Source organism: Aethalodelphis obliquidens, unplaced genomic scaffold (assembly GCF_003676395.1).
Source record: "Aethalodelphis obliquidens isolate GAN/ISIS:26980383/991018 unplaced genomic scaffold, ASM367639v1 scaffold22, whole genome shotgun sequence".
Classification (NCBI taxonomy): domain Eukaryota; kingdom Metazoa; phylum Chordata; class Mammalia; order Artiodactyla; family Delphinidae; genus Aethalodelphis; species Aethalodelphis obliquidens.
Window position 1 is genome coordinate 6,305,950 of NW_020837966.1, and position 20,586 is coordinate 6,326,535.

Consider the following 20,586-nt stretch of genomic DNA (forward strand, 5'->3'; position numbering starts at 1 on the left):
CAGTGGGCTAGAGAAGATGCACTTACATGAAATAACACAAGTTTAGCATACACTTTCTCCCAGTAACCTGTTTCACAATCACCAACTACTTAATTCTAAATTCCTTTTGCTTTGTCCAGTAGTTTTTTTGTTTTGTTTTTTTTACAATTCAAATATACACATTATTTTACAAGCATGTATTGGCTTTGAAACCAAGATTCCAATCCATAAATTTATCTAAATCTAAGCCATTAATAATCATAAAAGTGCAAGGTTTATGAAATACATAAAACGTTAGATTACAGACAAAAACTAAGTTACTCATAAGGTTACCAAGTTGAGTTCTTAAGAAATTAACAGACGTAATTCATGAGGTACTACCCTATGACAAAGATTTAGTCACTTTCTGCAGAAGTTCTGAAATTTGTGAAGCTAAAAAAGAGAAGTGTTTGTGAACTTTGTTCTCCTACACAGGAGAGCAGCATCACTAACCGTCTATGTATTACGAGATACAAAAAACACTTGAATTTTTTTTTAAACGAATGTTAGCTGTGAAACAAACACATGCATACATACTTTGGGAGCAGTTCATTTTATTACAGCTTTTTACTCTTGATCTGACTTTAGAAATGTACAGCATCAAAATGGTATTTTATCAAAGAAGACTAAATTCTTGAAATTGCTCCTCACTCTGTTACACACAATAGCAACCCACATTTTATTTCCAATTCAAACAATAAATAAACTCACTGGGATCTTTATTATTGTTCACAGTATGTAATATATGCAAATCAACTAAGAAAAATCTATTTCAAACATCTTCAAGACTCAAGAAAAACAAACACCATTACATGTTTTATCATTTTATTAGGAATAATTCCAAATGGGTTATGAAGAAAACTTATTGAGTCTGATGAGTTTTCCAAAACTCTTAATGAAGACATGTTCACCAACAAACAATAAAACATCAGCAGAACTATCATATACTGGGCCAAGAGTCAGGCTGATACCAAAAGCAACATGCAACATAAAAAAGATACAATATAAAGGAAGACAATCTGCTGAGTATTAAAAATCATCTCAATATGAACTCTTTGCAACTAGCACAGAACTAATTAGCTATCAAATCCAAACCACACCAAGGTAAGCTTGGCTGATGGAAGCCAGGAGTTAATAATGGGAGGGAAATATAAGTTCCTCAGTGCAAAAGATCTGAATAGTGTTTTGGAGCATTTCCCTGGCTGGTACAAGCAGTATTAAAAAATCTTTTTTGGCAAGGGAGAAAAATAAATACAAATGGAATGCTACATTTTTTAAATCAGCAGACTGTCCCAGGAATGATAAACGTATCAGTAAAGTAGCAAGGGGATAACTTTAAAACATTATTTGTTGTGGGCTCAAAAAAACATTCAAAATGGATTTATTTAAAGGTGTCACATTAGCTATGTCCAGGCATTTAGGCTTAAGGGAAGTAAAATTAAAAGAGGACAGTTTTTTTCCCCAAGTTAAGAGAATCTCTTTAAAACCAAGCATATTGCTAAATGGCAACATTATACTTGGTAAACAATAATTGGCAACAAAATAAGTTTAAACGCTGTAATATTCTGCCCAAACCAGTCCCACATATTGTTTAAAAACCAAGATGCAAACTAATTTTGTTGTAACAAGCCTAGACCAATTCTATCAAACATGTCCTTGGTTAGATATCCAGTTTCATTTAACGTTTTGAAAGCTCATTTGACAGCCAGTCAAGTCCCTCATACAGACCGGTTCCTTGTGTAGCACAAGTGGCTTGAACATACCACTGTAAAGAAAGGACAATGAGAAAACACTTAATTAATATAACCAGTGTTTAAAATTCCTTACTCAGAAAATTATTTTCCAGGGGTATTAGTGAGCAGGTGCCATAAATGTATAGAGAAAAAGGAAAAATACATAAAGCCATAGGAACTAAAGTTGTAAATGTGTTAAAAGTATATTTCACAAATGATTAATTTTGTATTTAATGATCTCAGTAACTGTATAGATTAGAACTGTTCTCCCACCTCTTGCTTCTCACAAAACTCCTCTCATATCTAAAGCTACTACTACCCATTCATTACATTTAACCAACTACTACTTAATCTGAAAAGAAAATTCATGGGAAGATTAGTAACTAATAAACTACCCACCTGGTCCTTATGATGCTCTTGTTTCCCACAAAACTAAGTTCAGAGTAGAAGAGGCAAAATTTTGAAAGAGTAGGGATTATTGATATTTTAGAGGCAAGCTTTTTCGGGAGTTTCACTATCTTTAGTCTCATGTACCCCCACAAGTTCCAATCTTTAAAATGTTTATGAATATTATCTTCAGTAACTGTATAAAATGCCATGAAAAGTTTCAAATACCAAGAAAAAGACCTAGAAAGCAATTTAATTACCTTTTAGGGATGGTTTATTAATTTTCTTTACTGACCAGTTTTATTTTGCCTTAAAATAAAGACCTTGCTTTAATGTTGCAAAGTCACTTCAAGTCTACCATATGCTGCCAATTATTACTTTAATACCAAGGACCCCAATAACCTAGAAGGCTGGGAAAAAGGCATGAATTCATATCCTCACAGCATGGAAAACTGCATCATTTACAGTCTGTCTTATTTAAATTGGGCTGGGACATCTTAAACAGTGTATACAGTTATTGCCACACCACAGTTTCACCTTGTTGACAAGTTAATGAAAAACTACTGTAAGGCACAAACCGTAATAATAGTTTGTGATATCATCTTTATAAATAAAACAATATATTGTATTTCGCCAATATTTAAACCACTGATCTCAAATGGTAAAGCTATTGGAGAGCAAGTAGATATTTTTTATAATTTTAAACTCAAAACTTGTTTAACATCATAATTACAGGTCCCCCCACAAGCTCTTAGTGCTACCACACACACAGTACAAAATATTATCTAAAATATGGCTGCTATGGCTTCCCTGGTGGTGCAGTGGTTGAGAGTCCACCCGCCGATGCAGGGGACATGGGTTCGTGCCCCGGTCCAGGAAGATCCCACGTGCCACGGAGTGGCTGGGACCGTGAGCCATGGCCACTGAGCCTGCGCGTCCGGAGCCTGTGCTCCGCAACGGGAGAGGCCACAACAGTGAGGGGCCCGCGTACCACAAAAAAATAAAAAATAAAAAATGTTAACAAAAGTCAAACGAAATAAAGATATTTAAAACCTTTGGATCCTTAAAGGATATATATTAAAAAGTTTAAGAATGGAGAAGATATCAACGTACTTTAAAGTTGAATACAACATTTACAAAGGTTTGAAATAAAGCCTGAAAGGGCTCATTTTTATATAAGCAAGAGTCTCTTACTGTAGTGTTTTCTGTTTTTTGCTTTTGGCTGTGCTGCCAGGCATGCGGGATCTTAGTTCCCCAACCAGGGATCGAACCCGTGTCCCCTGCATCGGCAGGCGGACTCTAAACCACTACGCCACCAGGGAAGCCCTCCTGTAGTTTTTTAAATGATGTGCTCATCATCTATTTCAAAGGGGACAATTAACTAATAAATGTTTAAACTAAATATCAGCTTAAACAATTATGCTAATAATCTAATACTCAGGAGATTAATATGAAACTCCAAAAACTTACTGTTCTGTTACGAAGAGATTGAAGACCTAATTTATCTGTCATTTCACTAATGGCCATAGCATTCGGCAAATCCTGTTTGTTTGCAAAAAGCAGCAACACAGCATCTCGCAGCTCATCTTCCTGAAGCTGAAAATAAAGACATTAACAACTACCAAACTGGAATCCAATTATTGTAACAAACTAAGTAAAACAGGCTTCCTACGTATGTACATCATTTATTCAACATTAAATACATTATCAAACATCAAATCAGTAATCATACACCTTCAAGTAAAGCAAAACTATTTTCCAAGTCAATCATCCTATACTCCATTAAGGTAAATCATTCATTCAGTCTTGATGATAATCCATGGAGGGTCAGGATTGGCAAGGACCAGAAACACACATGGGAATAAACATTTATGGCAGGATCTTATGGTACTCAGTAGTAAACATACTTAGACGATGATTCTTTTTGGACTTTTATCCTTTCCAGCCAGTTGGATCAAACGACAGTGGGAAAACAATACAGTGATTAGGGCATTAGTAGTATCATGTAAAATACAAGAATTATACCAAGAGCAGAAGCCGGTGGGAATGAAATACTGATATATGACACAACACTTGGAAACTTATGCTAAGTGAAAAGAAACAAAAAGTTTAAAAAGGTAACAAAAGACCACATATTTTATGCAGGTAGGGTAGAATGGGGGAAGGAATGGGGAACAAATGCTAATAGTTATAGGATTTCTTTTTGGAGGTGATGAAAATGTTCTAAAATTCAATTGTGGTAATGACTGTACAATTTTGTATACCAGAAACCACTGACTTGTACATTTCAAATGAGTGAAGTTATGGTATGTGAACTATATCTCAATAAAGCGGTTTACAAAATAAAAAAAAGAGTAGAAGGGGTAATAGTTAACTGAGACAAAAAAAGCACCAGTTACACATATACTGGCACAATGGTTTTACAAACTGCACTCCAGTCTTAGGAGCACTGAATGAGAATATTTCAGTAAATATTTTACACCTACAAGTCTGAAACCATGACAACGCTCCTCTAGCAAAGTTCCTCAACAATTTTCCCCCTCAGGATTTTTAACAGTTTGAACATATGAAAACATTTATCCAATATTTGGCAAGGCCAAAATGCCACCATCAACCAAAATGCCACATGCCTTAGGTGGAATTCTTTTACCATGGTTGCTATTATGTAACATTTTGAAGTATATTTTATAGGTATAGTATAGAGAAAACTGAACCCAATGACCTTGGGAACAAGGGATTTGAACCAGGATTCCTAGGTCACAAAAGCTTCAAAACTGGAGATTTTATAACTAGAAAATAAAAGACCGGACTAAAGTAAAAATCCTCAACCAGAGATATGCATCAAAATCACCCATGGAGCATTCTACAAACAAACTGGGCCTTCCTCCCAACTTACTGAAGTAACTGCTCATCCATGAGTTGTTTTAAAAGCTCTACAGGAGATTTTTATTTGCAGTCTTAAGAACTTGTGATAATATATAGTTTTTCAAGGTTCTTTCTAGCTCTAAAAAGTTGATTTATGTAATCAAATTACAGTTAAAATGTACCGACCACTAACACCACCACTATCACCCAGAAAAACATATCTTGGAAATGATAAATTTAAAAACTATTCTCACCATTTTCTGCAGCTCTTCTGCTCCTTCCTGAATTCTTTCACGATCATTGCTATCTACCACAAAAATAAGACCCTGAAATAAATTAAAAGTTAAATTTAAAGCACACACTAAATATGAAACCTAAGTACACAGGCAGCAAAACCACATCAAGAGTTAATAACATGTTAGGAAGAAAGTCTCCTTACAAAAAAAAAAAAAAGGAAAAGACAGGGCATTACAGATTTGAGCACTATTTGTTATTTTAACTTATCAATGTTATTTCCAAAAGAAAATCTACCTCTTAACAACTGATCACTTTTTTCAACTATGCTAAGCAGAATAAATTCTATACCTTTCCCCTACCTTTGCACATTTAAATGCAGGTAAGTAGAAGTAACAAAATGGCCACAAAGTGGGCACAAAAGGAAAAACAACAATCCACAGATCCTAAGGATTCATGAATTTACTAATTGAATTACCTTATTCAAAAGCATGCACAAAATGAAACTAAAAAAAGAAGCGGAAGGAGTGCACTACAGTAGCTTTTATATAGTTCATCAGGAAAAGAGAGTCTTGCTCTAGAATGCTGCCTGCCAGCTCTAGAATCAGGAGAAGAAAGTCTTCAGCAAAATATATCAAGAAAAATTCAAGGCTGACTTGATCGAATAAGAAATTCTTAACAAAAAGGAAGGTAGTAACCATTCTTAAAGATATTCAAATATTAGAATTTTATACTACAAAAGAAGTGGAATTGGGAAGGAATTAATTGAATTAAGACTCTTCCAAAAACTTTCAAATGGGAAAGTATAAAATTTTCAGTTAGAGAGACAGGGCAGATGAATTTTATAGCTTTGTTAAAATCTATTCCTATTACACTAAAGTATATTCTTTAGTATACACACTAAAGTATTATTTTCCCCACAACCCTGACCCCTAAAGTATTTTTAATCATTTGTCACTTTATCATAAACTGTGTTGTACCACTACTGATTTGTATAAGTCACCAGATTAAATCCACTGAGGGATTAAATCCCCTCAGTATTACCATAGTACTGAGCTTGCCAGGGTACTTAATAATTATTTTAGGCTACGGTCATTAAATGACATAATTTTTTTTGGTCTAAAAAACTTGAAACCCATTTCCTTTATCTCTGCAGGAAATCTTAATTTTTAAACATTCTACCCTTTGAAAAAAATTTTGGTGCTCTCAGAGCTAGTATGGCATAGTGGGAAGATACCAAATTCAATGCTTATTAGTTATATAAATTACCTAATCCTTGAACATGCCTCCTCTTCTATAAAATAAAATACCACCAATTTTTTAAGCCTATTTTTAAACATAATCATAGAGGTATAAAAGAATGAAGCATTGTCCTTGGCATATCACGGGCATTTAGTAAATGTCTCCTCCTTTTCCTCCCATCCCCAAAACCACTCTTATTTAGAACCTACTTCTCTAGAAGAGGTAATGCCTCTAAAAGGGATCTAATTTTATCTAGACTACTAACAATCCGTTTTTATCGTTTTAAGATGCAAATAACACTGTCAGTCCCAAAGTAACATTACTGAGAGGGAGGATTATTTGAGAAATTCTAAGTTATTCACTTCCTGGGACAGCACGATCAAGAGTGTAGAAAAGCTAGGATTCTAAAGATAGCTACTCTAAGAAAAGATTACTTAAAAGGCCAAATATTTAGAACAGGAAAATAATTTGAATTATATAATGAGGTAAGAGGAATTTACTACAATAAACACTGTGTCCTGAATTGCTAATAAAAGTTAGAAGCATGGTTAAATGGAATAATTAGTTTCTTTTAAATTTTACAGCTAAAAGAACTGATCATGAGTGCTGCAAAAGACAGCTTTAATAGCTTAGCTGTGATTACATCCGGCAACCTTGATGTAAAGCTTTCTCCGGCAGCCTTGAAGTCCCTAGGAAGTACTTGGATTTCTGTGGGGTTTTAAGATTTTTTTTGATTTGGACCATTTTTAAAGCCTTTATTGAATTTGTTACAATATTGCTTCTGTTTTACGTTTTGGTTCTTTGGCCATGAGGCATATGGGATCTTAGCTCCCTGACCAGGGAATGAACCCACACCCCCTGTACTGGAAGGCAAAGTCTTAACCACTGGACCGCCAGGGAAGTCCCAGAAGTACTTGGACTTTTGATTCTAAGGTGGTCCACAGAGGCCAGGAATGGGTCTAATTGCAAGTTAAAGTAAATTAAAAAGCATTCTAAACAAGTCTAGGGATAAGAGCAGTGTTACCCTTGGTCAAGAATTAAAGGCTTAAAAATAAAAACATGGAAACAACCTATATGCCCATCGACAGATGAATGGATAAAGATGCAGTGCATATATACGATGGAATATTACTCAGCCATAAAAAAGAATGAAATAATGCCATCTGCAGCAACATGGACAGACCTAGAGATTATCATACTAAGCGAAGTCAGAAAGACTAAAACAAATACCATATGATATCACTTATATGTGGAATCTAAAATACAACACAAATGAACATATCTACAAAACAGAAACAGGCTCACAGACATAGAGAACAGACTTGTGGTTGCCAAGAGGGAGGAGGAATGGGGGAGGGAAGGATTGGGAGTTGGGATTAGCAGATGCAAACTAGTATATATAGGATGGATAAACAACAAGGTCCTACTGTATAGCACAGGGAACTATACTCAATGTCCTGTGATAAACCATAATGGAAAAGAATATGAAAAACAATACATATATGTATAACTGAGTCACTGTGCTGTACAGCAGAAATTAACACACTGTAAATCAACTATACTTCAATAAAATTTTTAAAAATAAAATAAAAAGAATTACAGGCTTAGGATTAGCAGTTTTACTTCATACCTAAATGTATTTAAAAAGCGTGTTCCCTAAGTGAAATGCCTATGATTTACTTTAAAATAATCCAAATGGTGAAATACATTATAAAGGAGTACTGATTAAAGAATACTGGCCATATCCTAATAATTGAAGTTGGGTAATATCATAGATACGTGGGCGCTTATTATGCTATTCTCTACATTTGTATACATTCAAATATTTCCATAGTAAAGTTTTTAAAAGCATGTAACTCATATCAAAACATCTTTCCTAACCACAGCTTTGTTAATGAACAGAAACATTTTAATTTTTAAATAAAAAAGTATGCCTCTTACTTAACATGACATGCTACTTAAACCTGGTTGTTCCCGCCACTCACCTAGGGTATTCACTGCCACCCGGTGGCAATAAACGTCACTTGTCTACAATGTTATAAGAGCTGGAGATCAAAAAAGACATCTGTATATCTTAAACATATGAAGTGCTTCTAACCTCATACATTATTTTAAAAAAATTTTATCAATTCCAGTAGTAAACAAAAAATGATAAGAAACCTCTCGTGGTAGAAAACACCAGAGTTGGGAACTACTTGAATAAAAAATGTAAAACAAGAACCAGCTCTCCACTCTTAATTAAGTCATTCCAAGCTTCAGTTTCCTCTTATATAAGAGTTAGACAACCACAGTAGTTCTCAAGAGGGAGCAATTTTGTCCCCAGGAAATATTTTGCAATATGTGGAGATATTTTTGGTTGTTGCAACTGGATTGGGTGGGGGAAACTACTGCTGGCAACTAGTGTGTAAAGGCCAAGAATGCTGCTAAGCATCCTACAATGCAAAGGAGAGCCCTCCCCTCACTCAATGACAAAGAATTAATGTCTGAAATGTCAACACTGCTGCTGTTGAAAAACCCTGTACTAGATAGAGCCTTGCTATTCAAAGTAAGGTTCCAAACCAGCAACATCAGCACCACCACCTGAGAACTTGCTAGACATGAAGAATCACAGGCCTTACTCAGCCAGGTCCCACTGAATTGATCTGTATTTTAACAAATACCCAGGTGATTCATATGCAGATTAACATCTGAGAAACACTACTGATGTCTAGTTTATATCCCCAGAGATTCTTTTTTTTTTAACATCTTTATTGGAGTATAATTGCTTTACAATGGTGTGTTAGTTTCTGCTTTATAACAAAGTGAATGTTATACATATGTTCCCATATCTCTTCCCTCTTGCCTCTCCCTCCCTCCCACCCTCCCTATCCCACCCCTCCAGGCAGTCACAAAGCACCTAGCTGATATCCCTGTGCTATGCAGCTGCTTCCCACTAGCTATCTACCTTATGTATATATGTCCATGTGTATATATGTCCATGCCTCTCTCTCGCTTTGTCACAGCTCACTCTTCCCCCTCGCATATCCTCAAGTCCGTTCTCCAGTAGGTCTGTGTCTTTATTCCTGTCTTACCCCTAGGTTCTTCATGACATTTTTTTTTCTTAAATTCCATAAATATGTGTTAGCATATGGTATTTGTCTTTCTCTTTCTGACTTACTTCACTCTGTATGACAGACTCTAGGTCTATCCACCTCATTACAAATAGCTCAATTTCATTTCTTTTTATGGCTGAGTAATATTCCATTGTATATATATGCCACATCTTTATCCATTCATCCGATGATGGGCACTTAGGTTGTTTCCATCTCAGGGCTATTGTAAATAGAGCTGCAATGAACATTTTGGTACATGACTCTTTTTGAATTATCGTTTTCTCAGGGTGTATGCCCAGTAGTGGGATTGCTGGGTCATATGGTAGTTCTATTTGTAGTTTTTTAAGGAACCTCCATACTGTTCTCCATAGTGGCTGTACCAATTCACATTCCCACCAGGAGTTCAGGAGTGTTCCCTTTTCTCCACACCCTCTCCAGCATTTATTGTTTGTCGAATTTTTGATGATGGCCATTCTGACTGGTGTGAGATGATATCTCATTGTAGTTTTGATTTGCATTTCCCTAATGATTAATGATGTTGAGCATTCTTTCATGTGTTTGTTGGCAGTCTGTATATCTTCTTTGGAGAAATGTCTGTTTAGGTCTTCTGCCCATTTTTGGATTGGGTTGTTTGTTTCTTTGTTATTGAGCTGCATGAGCTGCTTGTAAATTTTGGAAATTAATCCTTTGTAAGTTGCTTCATTTGCAAATATTTTCTCCCATTCTGAGGGTTGTCTTTTGGTCTTGTTTATGGCTTCCTTTGCTGTGCAAAAGCTTTGAAGTTTCATTAGGTCCCATTTGTTTATTTTTGTTTTTATTTCCATTTCTCTAGGAGGTGGGTCAAAAAGGATCTTGCTGTGATTTATGTCATAGAGTGTTCTGCCTATGTTTTCCTCTAAGAGTTTGATAGTGTCTGGCCTTACATTTAGGTCTTTAATCCATTTTGAACTTATTTTTGTGTATGGTGTTAGGGAGTGATCTAATCTCATACTTTTACATGTACCTGTCCAGTTTTCCCAGCACCACTTATTGAAGAGGCTGTCCTTTCTCCACTGTACATTCCTGCCTCCTTTATCAAAGATAAGGTGACCATATGTGCGTGGGTTTATCTCTGGGCTTTCTATCCTGTTCCATTGATCTATCTTTCTGTTTTTGTGCCAGTACCATACTGTCTTGATTACTGTAGCCTTGTAGTATAGTCTGAAGTCAGGGAGCCTGATTCCTCCAGCTCCGATTTTCGTTCTCAAGATTGCTTTGGCTATTCGGGGTCTTTTGTGTTTCCCCAGAGATTCTGATTCAAGTGGTCAGGTGTTATGATCAGGGCTTTGGGATTTTTAAAACTCCCCAGGTAATTTTAATGTGCAGTCAAATTTGAGAATTCCTGCTCTACAGAATCACTAAGGTCTCTACCATGCCAGCATTATACATACTACATGATAATATAAAAATCATGTACAAATCAACAGAGCAGATTTACCTTAATATATTTTTTCTTAATGTATTTTAATAAAGTAAACACTTAACTGGGTTAAATGAAGGGCTATTAATTGTATTACATTCATTTAAAACTACAATGACAGAAAGTTATACAGATCTTACTTCCTAAACTAAGAATGAAACCAATAGAACTACTGAAGAAACATCTAATTCAACCCTGAGAACCACCCCACCTCATCTTCCAAAATATTACTACGATAATTATGTAACTCTTCCACCCTAAGTTATTTAGCCTACAAAGGCATGAATGAGAGAGTCCACTGAAGAACATGGAAGTAGTGATAAGAAGAATGCCAACTCATGGAGTAAACACCAATATCCAAGTAAACAGTATATATTAACATAAACTTTGGAACATGAAACATATAAATAAAAGTTATAAAAATGTATAGCATTCCTAACTTACCTGGGTATTTTGGAAGTAATGCCTCCAGAGAGGCCTAATTTTATCTTGACCACCAACATCCCATACTGTGAAACAAATGTTCTTATATTCTACTGTTTCCACATTAAAACCTATAGAGAAAAAAGAAAAAAAAAGTTTGCTGCGCACAATGTCATTCAGAAAATAAATCCCTTTATTGTGGAATTCTCCCAGAATTGCTTTTTTTTAAAGTCCTAATAGATAATCAACAAACATAAAAGCCCAAGACAGTTACAATGATGGCTATATGTCATTGTATATTTGTCCAAACCCAAAGAATGTAGGACAACCCTAAGGTATATGGACTTGGGGTGATTACGATGTGTCAATGTAGGTTCATCTACTGAGTGATGCTGACAATGGAGGAGGCTATGCACGTGTTGGGGGAGTGGATATATGGGAAATCTCTGCAGTTTCCTTTCAATTTTTCTGTGAACCAAAAACTACTCTGAAAAAAAAAAATAGTCAGAATTAAACTATATTCTATTTTACTTTATAATACATTATTATGATATAAATTAAAATCACTGTAAACTTTCTTACCAATGGTAGGAATGGTGGTGACTATCTCTCCTAACTTCAGTTTATACAGAATGGTGGTCTTGCCAGCAGCATCCAACCCAACTAGAAAAAGACATTTCAGATTTTAAATCTAGACCAAAAGCACACATTAAGAAACAATTTTACAACAAATTTTTATTTTGAAAGCAAAAGCTGACTGGTCAAGGCACAAATGAGTTAGAAATGAAATCGCCTCATTTCTGATTCCCAAAGGCAACACCTCCTACAAAAGCCTTTCCATTTTTCTTTCTAGACCTAGAGAGACAGCACAAGGTCTAATCTCAAGATCTGCTTTGCCACACAATAGTTGAATGGCTTTAAACAAATCACTTTGGGAAAGAGGCCAGAGAAATCAGCTATAAAATAAGGGGACTAGATCAAGTAATCTAAGATCTCTTCCAATTCAAGTCCTCATTAATTCTATGAACTACTACCATTTTTAATAACACAAATTATAGGGCTTCCCTGGTGGCGCAGTGGTTGAGAGTCCGCCTGCCGATGCAGGGGACACGGGTTCGTGCCCTGGTCCGGGAAGATCCCACATGCTGCGGAGCGGCTGGGCCTGTGAGCCATGGCCGCTGAGCCTGCGTGTCCGGAGCCTGTGCTCCGCAACGGGAGAGGCCACAACAGTGAGAGGCCCACGTACCGCAAAAAAAACAAAAAAAAAACACAAATTATAAGTTGAATCAGAGAACACATAAAAACAAATTAAGAACTATCTTTAAGATTCAAAAACTCAATTTCCTTTAATATAACAAGCAAATTTTAGGTAAAAGGTCTTGATGCTAGGGGAAAAAATATATATGTAAGAAAGGAAGATGAGGCCAATTTTACCCCTACCTAAATGCATTTCAACATCACATGTGCAGAAATGATAACAAAAGACTGGTTAATTTGGGTTGTAAAGAAGGCCTTGTCATATTCATCTCCAATATAATGTCTAAATTCTTAAAATAATTCCTTTGAGGCAGGCAGATATAAGTAGGGAGGAATGTACTTGTTTCCAAAACAAAAAAAATCCATACTACAACAAGAAGGTATAGAAGAGGGTGAAAAGCAAATTAAATGTTTAAGTATGAATCTCTGAAAAGCTGCATATTCTACATTGTTTGTTAAAGCCTTCATAAATGGAAGGTCAATATCTAAAAACCTCACTGAATATTATTGGTCTAAGGATATCACATTTGGCCACCTAGATTAACACTATCACAGATTTTGAAATCAATTCAACCGAGTATTGATTTAAGCAAGGATAGTTTTTCGTGTTTCTTTGTTTGTTTTTTAAGGATAGTTTTGTTGTTGTTGTTTAGTATTTACATCAGAGCATGACTTAGCACAGGAAACCCTTGCTTAAAAAAAAAAAAGATCTCCCTGGAGACTCAGGCATTTTATGCTTTCTTACTCCTCTATCCTCTGATCAAACTCTGTTCCCCACTTCTTCATACTGAGATTGTTTATTCTGTCCAAAATACTATGACACTTCCTAGTCAGAACGAGTAGCCCCCTCACTCACGGGCATAAGAAAAACCAACTGTTAACAGGAACTGTTTTATGTTTTAACTACAGAACAGAAGAGCAAACATATCAGAAAACATAATTCTAAAAATATACAAAGAAACAAAAGCAGCTACCTGAGAGTTTGGCATCTTTAATAAAAATATAGAAAATGAGGAGGTGAACAACAGGATATTTTCATTGTTAGAAAAAGCTAAGTCCCTTAGAGCCTAAGTCCTCCTCAGGAGATTTTGATCAAATTTTAAAATAAAGCAAAATTCACCTTTAGCTAAGTCCAAATGCCATTAGCCCAGGTAGGAAGAACTGAAACTGAAATAATGATTACAAAAAACACTTGTGTTAAGTTTTGAGAACTAAGGTACACACCAGTCCTCACTGGTGGTCCAACTTGACCTCAGACCTTAGTTTAAAAAAAACGTAGGGCTTCCCTGGTGGCGCAGTGGTTAAGAATCCGCCTGCCAATGCAAGGGACAGAGGTTCGAGCCCTGGTCTAGGAAGAGCCCACATGCCGCGGAGCAACTGAGCCCCTGCGCCACAACTACTTAGCCTGCGAGTCACAACCACTGAAGCCCGCACTCCACAAGAGAAGCCACCACCATGAGAAGCCAGCGCACCGCAACAAAGAGCAGCCCCCGCTCGCCGCAACTAGAGAAAGCCCGTGAGCAGCAACGAAGACCCAACGTAGCCATAAATATATAAATAAATAAATTAAATAGCGTTGTATAAATGCAAACCAGAAGGTTTTTTTAAAGGTATTTCTATTGTGAGATTTAAGATGCACAAATTAATGTATATCATCACTCATTATATAGTTCCTCACTCAAAAATATGTTGGTCTAACAATTCTGTGCCCATTTAGTGATTTCTTAAGTATGTATTTCCTTACTGTTGCAATATTTGGCAATGAAATTTCTCCACAAAATGAAACTATAACCAATTCCCAACTAGCCAAGATAAGACTCTAATCTGTACAGTCCAGTAACGTCCTCCCCTCCCTCTCACCCTCATAAACAAGTCACTGTTTTGAAAGATATACTGGAATTACTTGTTCTCCTTGACTGGACCTGCACTTTAACCAGAGTGTTAAAAGCAGCAAAACTTTCCCCAAAATCTTTACCAATCATTAAAAAGTATGTCTACCAAATTAAGGCAGCAAGAAATACTTATATTTTAAGTTTTAAAATTAGATTCCAATTATCTCAACTTGGAGAAACAACCAAACGCAGAAAAGAAAACGACTGAGAATAAAAAAGTATATTTTCAGTTAAGTTTCAGTTAGGATATTTTTCTTCATGTTTTATCTCTCAAATTTTCTACAAGGAAGCTTGAAAAAAACTTCATAATTTTTCAATAATTAAAAATTGAGTGCTTATTGTGTTCCAAACACAATACTAGGTGATTCCATACATTTTGTAATTTAATTCTCACAATAACTCTCCATTTTTCAGATGCAAAATCTGAGATTCAGAAACATCCCCAGAATCACAGGAGTAGTAAAACAGATTTTAAAACCCTAGGTCTTTTGGAGAAATTAGATACATATATAGCTGTGGGAATGGAAAATGGTGTAGCTGCTTTGAAAAAGTTTGTCAGTTCCTCAATATGTTAAACATAGTTAACAACGACCCAACAACCCTATTCCTAGCTTATCTACCCAAAAAAATTAAAAACATATGCCCACACAAAAACTTTTCATGAATGTTCACAGCAGCATAATTCATAAGAACCAAAAAGTGGAAACAACTACAGTTCATCAACTGATGAATGATAAACAAAATGTGGAATATATCCATACAACAGAATTACTATTCAGCCATAAAAAGGAATGAAGTACTGATACATGTTATAATATGGATGAATCGTGAAAACACGCTAAGTGAAAGAAGCCAGACACTAAAGGCCACATATTGTATGATTCTGTTATATGAAATATCCTGAATAAACAAGCCCATAGAAACAGAAAGCAGAAGAGTGGTTGCAAGAGGGAGGGGTGAGGAGGGGAGTGACTGCTATCTTGTGTGGGGTTTCTTTCTGGGCTGATGAAAACGTTCTAGAATTAAGACAGTGGTGGGAGTTCCCTGGTAGCCTAGTGGTTAGGATTACGGGCTTTCACTGCCCCGTGGTCCAGGTAGATCCCCAGTCCCGCAAGCTGTGCGGTACCGGGGAGGGGGACAGTGGTAATGGTTACACAACTTTATGAATATACTAAAAACCACTGAACTGTACACTTTTAAGGAATAGTATGTGAATTACATCTCAATTTTTTTTTAATTAAAAAGAAACAATCCAGGGCTTCCCTGGTGGCGCAGTGGTGGAGAGTCCGCCTGCCGATGCAGGGGACACGGGTTCGTGCCCCGGTCCGGGAGGATCCCGCATGCCGCGGAGCGGCTGGGCCCGTGAGCCATGGCCGCTGAGCCTGCGCGTCCGGAGCCTGTGCTCCGCAACGGGAGAGGCCACAACAGTGAGAGGCCCACGTATTACCAAAAAAAAAAAAAAAAAAAAAAAAAGAAACAATCCTAAGTCTGATGCCAGAGCTCTCAAATAGTATTCATATATTGCCATCCTGCCCTTAGGGTTTTTTGGTGGACACACACTATCTTAATATTTTATCTAATTCCTCAGAGGTTTGACCATCAAAACTGAAATTGAGGCTACCAGATGTACAGAAAAACTATAATGACCTTGAGTTTTGCTTCTACCTAACAGGTCAGGAGTATCAGCACTTCCATCAATGTGTTAATTAACAGCAAATTATCAGCCTCTGATAGTCATACTTTATAATAATGCAGGAGGGTACACCTAAGGGTGGTTGTATCAACTTCTAATGGCATGAAGCTAAGGATTTTTGCCTTTTCTGTTTACCTATATCACATAACTAATCAGAAGACACACACCCCCTTTTTTAAAGGCTGGCAATTATGTTTTCAACTAATGACCTAAGAAGATGGTCATAATAAACTAAGTCAAAAGGACTACAATTTTGGAGAAACAAAAACCTCCTCTTAAAGGCTGAGAGTAAATATAACAAATATTAAAAGTGGAATGGTGGAATGATAAGAAATTATCACTTTATTGTTTTTCATGTTTTCTAAATTTAACAATAAGGACATTATTTTTAGAATCAGGACCAAAAATTTAAAATTAAATAGTAAATGTATTTATAAAATATGCTAGGAAAAAAGTATGAGACACCACTCACTTTAAAATATTGTTAATATTTTTCAAATTGGGAAAAGATCCTTTCCTCCAAAACCTCTCTGGTCCCAAAAAGCCACTGTCACATGAAAGACAACACAAAACTACATTGGTATGTATTAGCAATCTTTTCGAAAGCAATACTTTCTCAGCTTTTCAACGGGCAAGAACTTACAAGTTCAAAGAGAGGAGAATTAGTATTTCCTCTACAGAACATATTGTTTCAAATATAAACAAAATTTGGGCAGTCATTTACCAAAATTACATCTCACCACAGATATGGAGATCAGACTTAAAACAGGATAATGACGGACTACAGGAGAAATCTAAGGTGAAAACTGGTCATCTTTGAATTTAAGCTCAATAATATCATTTACAAGATTTTTTTCTGTAAAACTACAAAATTTCTGTCAATCTATAGTTTAAGTGATGTTACATTTGATACATTGTGTTGATTTTAAATTTTTTTTTTTTTTTTGCGGTACGCGGGCCTCTCACTGTTGTGTCCTCTCCGGTTAAGGAGCACAGGCTCCGGACGCGCAGGCTCAGCGGCCATGGCTCAGGGGCCTAGCCGCTCCGCGGCATGTGGGATCTTCCAGGACCGGGTCACGAACCCGTGTCCCCTGCATCGGCAGGCGGACTCTCAACCACTGCACCACCAGGGAAGCCCGATTTTAAATTTTTTAATTAGGGAATTCCCTGGCGGTCCAGTGGTTAAGACTCCATGCTTCCAACACAAGGGACGTGGGTTCCACCCCTGGTCGGGGAACTAAGATCCCGCATGCCTCACAGCACGGTCAAAAAGAAAAAAAAATTTTAATTAGTTAACATAAGCTGCAACTTCAAACACCTTTTAAAATTACTTTAACTTTTAGGAAAGTGTGTACAAATAAAATTTAAAACTTCTCCAACAGTAATTTGGCAAACCAGATTCAATAGCTAACTGCTATCTTTCAACAACATTTTAAAATGGTCACTGACTCAAGAAAGCATGAATTTTACTAAGCCATATAAAGGAAAAGGAAGAACACATGCCTGTCAAAGAAAATTAATATGGAAAAAACAATCATTAATTGGTAATTCTAAACTAGGATAGGGGCAGACACATTAAGAGTGATCTATTATATATGCTATCACTCATAAAGCTAGATATAAAAATCTAAGAATGATCAAACCCCCAAATCACCTATTTCACTATCCATACACATATTCTCCATAAGGTTATACTTCCTTTGATGAGCTACCATAAAAGGTGACCTTGTGACTAACCTGTTTTTAATCAAGGAAACCTAATTATCCTAAGTTAAAGTGCAAAACAAGAACAGCAAACCTGAGTAATAAAACATTTAACATGAATGAATAATTTCAAATCATGACTTCTATTCCCTGCACAAATGCACAAAGTTACTTTTCTTCTTCCATTTTCTATCAATCATTTCTGGGGAGTAAAGGAGAGAAATGCTTCCCTAATATAGTAAATATATGAAAGTGCTTATAGCGTATATAATTCTACCTTTCTTCTCCCTCTGAAACTGTCAGCCGTCACAAAAAACTAGTGAAATGAGAAACAACAATTTACAAAAAATCTTAAGTAAAATACTACACATTACATTTCAAATATAACACACTACACTTCCAGGAACAGAACCACGTACTAGCTAATCTCTTTAAGGAACAGGCTGGAAATCATTTAGCACAGTCCAAAGTTCTCCCAGTGACTTCAGATCCTTTTTTAGACGGTCGATTTTCAGGCACTTTTAAAGAGTAAATAATATGTTTACCCTGCTAAAATAATTCTTTTTCATAATTGAAACCTGACAAACTTTGAAAGAGAAAACATTTTCATTTATCTTTGTGAATGAATTATCAACAATTGTTTCATGGATTGTGAATAAGCTGCAATAAGAGGAAAGTGAAAAAAGAACCAAATGTGCACACCCTTTATCTTCACATACCTTGAAATACTACTGAAGCTTGCTTTGGGAAACTTTCAAATAAAACCTCCCCCACTGCACTTCTCTAGAAAACAAGCTAATGAACCAACAAAATTCAATGTTTAAAGTTACCGAGGCTAATTATAGCATTATTTAGGTCCATGGAGCTTAGCTGTGATGTAAAGACTACTCACAGTACTTTGAGGGAGGCATTGCTTACATCACTCAAGTGACAAGCCCCTTCTCCCTCAGCAGAGCGAAAAACCGACCCTAAAAAGCAATTTTTAAAAAGCCCATTTTCCATAAGAATTTTTAAAAAACACCCTTGTAATTACTGCTTAACAAGGCCTCCCTAAAGTTATGCGTCAAGATGTTCACTTACTGAAAATCTGTCACCGGCTTAAAAGAATTAGTTTCTAAGCCTTTTTTTTTTTCATTAAACTTTAGCCAGCTGTATAAAAACTGCATAGTTTTAAAACCAAAGGGAGTAAACCAAATATATTTAGCCCTTGAGAGTGGCCAAACGAAACATTCATGATAAACTCAGTTTTCAGGAACATTAATAAGGAAAAGAAAAAAAATATGAGGCGGAATCCTGAGCGAAGCAAAGTTTAGCGAAGTGAGCGCTGAGGACTCCGGACTCTACTGAAACCGTGGGTGCTCCCCTGCCACCGCACTGGGCCCGGTCACTTCCTGCCCCGGCCGGCTCCGGGCTCTCGGCGACCGCTCGCTCACACACCATTGGAGTGTGCAGAGTGTGTACACGGGGCAGAAAAGGGGAGGAGGAAGGCTGGAATCGCTCGGCCTCCCTCCCGACCGTTGCCCACACCCGGGGAAGAAGGGAGCCAGATCGCACTCACAGAATGGGCCTCGCCAGCGTCTTTCGGGTTCGGCAAGATCCGACAGTTCGATACTCTCACATCTCCGCCAAACTGTGTCGGGCTTTTAATAAGACCACGAAGAGAAAGCCAAACCCAGAAGGAGGAAACCTTGCCCGCGGCCCCGTTCCAGCCTCTTCGAGAGATCTCGGGCGACCGCCCACCCTTCGCCCCATTGTTCCCCCTTAAGAATTCCTCCCGACCCCCAGCCCGCCGCCCCTCCCCAAACAACAGCTGACGGGGGGTAAAAAAACAGGCCCCGAGGCCGCCCCAAGCGTAGAGACTCGGCCGCCCCACCAGGGCCTGGCCTCTTCCCTCGGGCCCTGACTCACCCATCAAAATGCGCATCTGCTTCTTGCCGAAGAGACGGGAGAAGAGAGAGGAGATGGTGAGGCCCATGGCGGTAGTGGCACTTGCGATGGGCAGAAGCAGAAGGGGTTTGGCGCGACCCCGAGCCTTCTTTCACGCTCCCGGCAAACTCAGGGAGGAAAGAGGAGCTGAGGGCCGCAGGGACGGCTCGCCAGCCGATGTGTAGGACGGAGCTCCCCTCCGGGAAGGAATTAGCGGGGTGATGACCTGCTTGACGACTGGCGGGGCTGCTCCGGCTCTGGCGTTAAATCTTCGGCTATGCCACGTCACGCGGCAGCCGCGGCGACTCCGGCAGCGGCCCGGCCCCTCCAACGCGGACAGAATCGCGTCACCGTCGCCCCATCCCCCTGCGCTTCCGGCGCTGCCCGAACCAGTGCGCCTGCGCACCAGGGGAATTGGCCATCTTCGCTGACTTGCGCCGCTGGCCGGCGTCACCCCCCCGGACGTGGCTCCTGGAGTTGGGCGAGGCCAGTCAGCCCCTGTGTAAAGGGCGACGGACACGGTCCCACACTGCCTCGCTTCATCACGTCCAATCAGACTCAAGGAGGGACGTTTCTGCGCAGAGAAATGCATCCTGGCGGTTGTATTCCTTGCTTCCGGAAAGGCGGGCTGTGCATTTTGGGTTCGGTAGTGAACCTCCGT

General features: G+C 37.8%; 1 protein-coding gene and 1 long non-coding RNA gene across 2 annotated transcripts; both read right to left on the bottom strand.

The window, feature by feature from the left end:
- Positions 1-552: 552 nt before the first annotated feature.
- ARF4 (ARF GTPase 4) lies at positions 553-20,301 on the bottom strand. Its single transcript, XM_027121153.1, has 6 exons — positions 19,908-20,301; positions 12,036-12,116; positions 11,475-11,584; positions 5,258-5,329; positions 3,609-3,734; positions 553-1,783 (listed from the first exon to the last, which is right to left on the bottom strand). Exons 1-6 carry the CDS (start codon positions 19,972-19,974, stop codon positions 1,697-1,699), a joined length of 543 nt encoding a protein of 180 aa, XP_026976954.1. The 5' UTR covers positions 19,975-20,301; the 3' UTR covers positions 553-1,696.
- On the bottom strand, positions 18,190-19,901 carry LOC113628030 (uncharacterized). Its single transcript, XR_003435853.1, has 2 exons — positions 19,558-19,901; positions 18,190-18,315 (listed from the first exon to the last, which is right to left on the bottom strand). It is a non-coding gene; the product is annotated as an uncharacterized LOC113628030 (long non-coding RNA).
- Positions 20,302-20,586: the final 285 nt, after the last annotated feature.

Bases quoted from the DNA above. Each gene is read 5' to 3' on its own strand.
- ARF4 (XM_027121153.1), bottom strand. From the start codon at position 19,974: ATGGGCCTCACCATCTCCTCTCTCTTCTCCCGTCTCTTCGGCAAGAAG. The intron at 12,117-19,907 runs GTGAGTCAGGGC...GTCTTTTTCTAG, and splicing joins GCAGATGCGCATTTTGATGG to TTGGGTTGGATGCTGCTGGC. The intron at 1,784-3,608 runs GTAAGTTTTTGG...CTTTCTTTACAG, and splicing joins AATCTCTTCGTAACAGAACA to TGGTATGTTCAAGCCACTTG.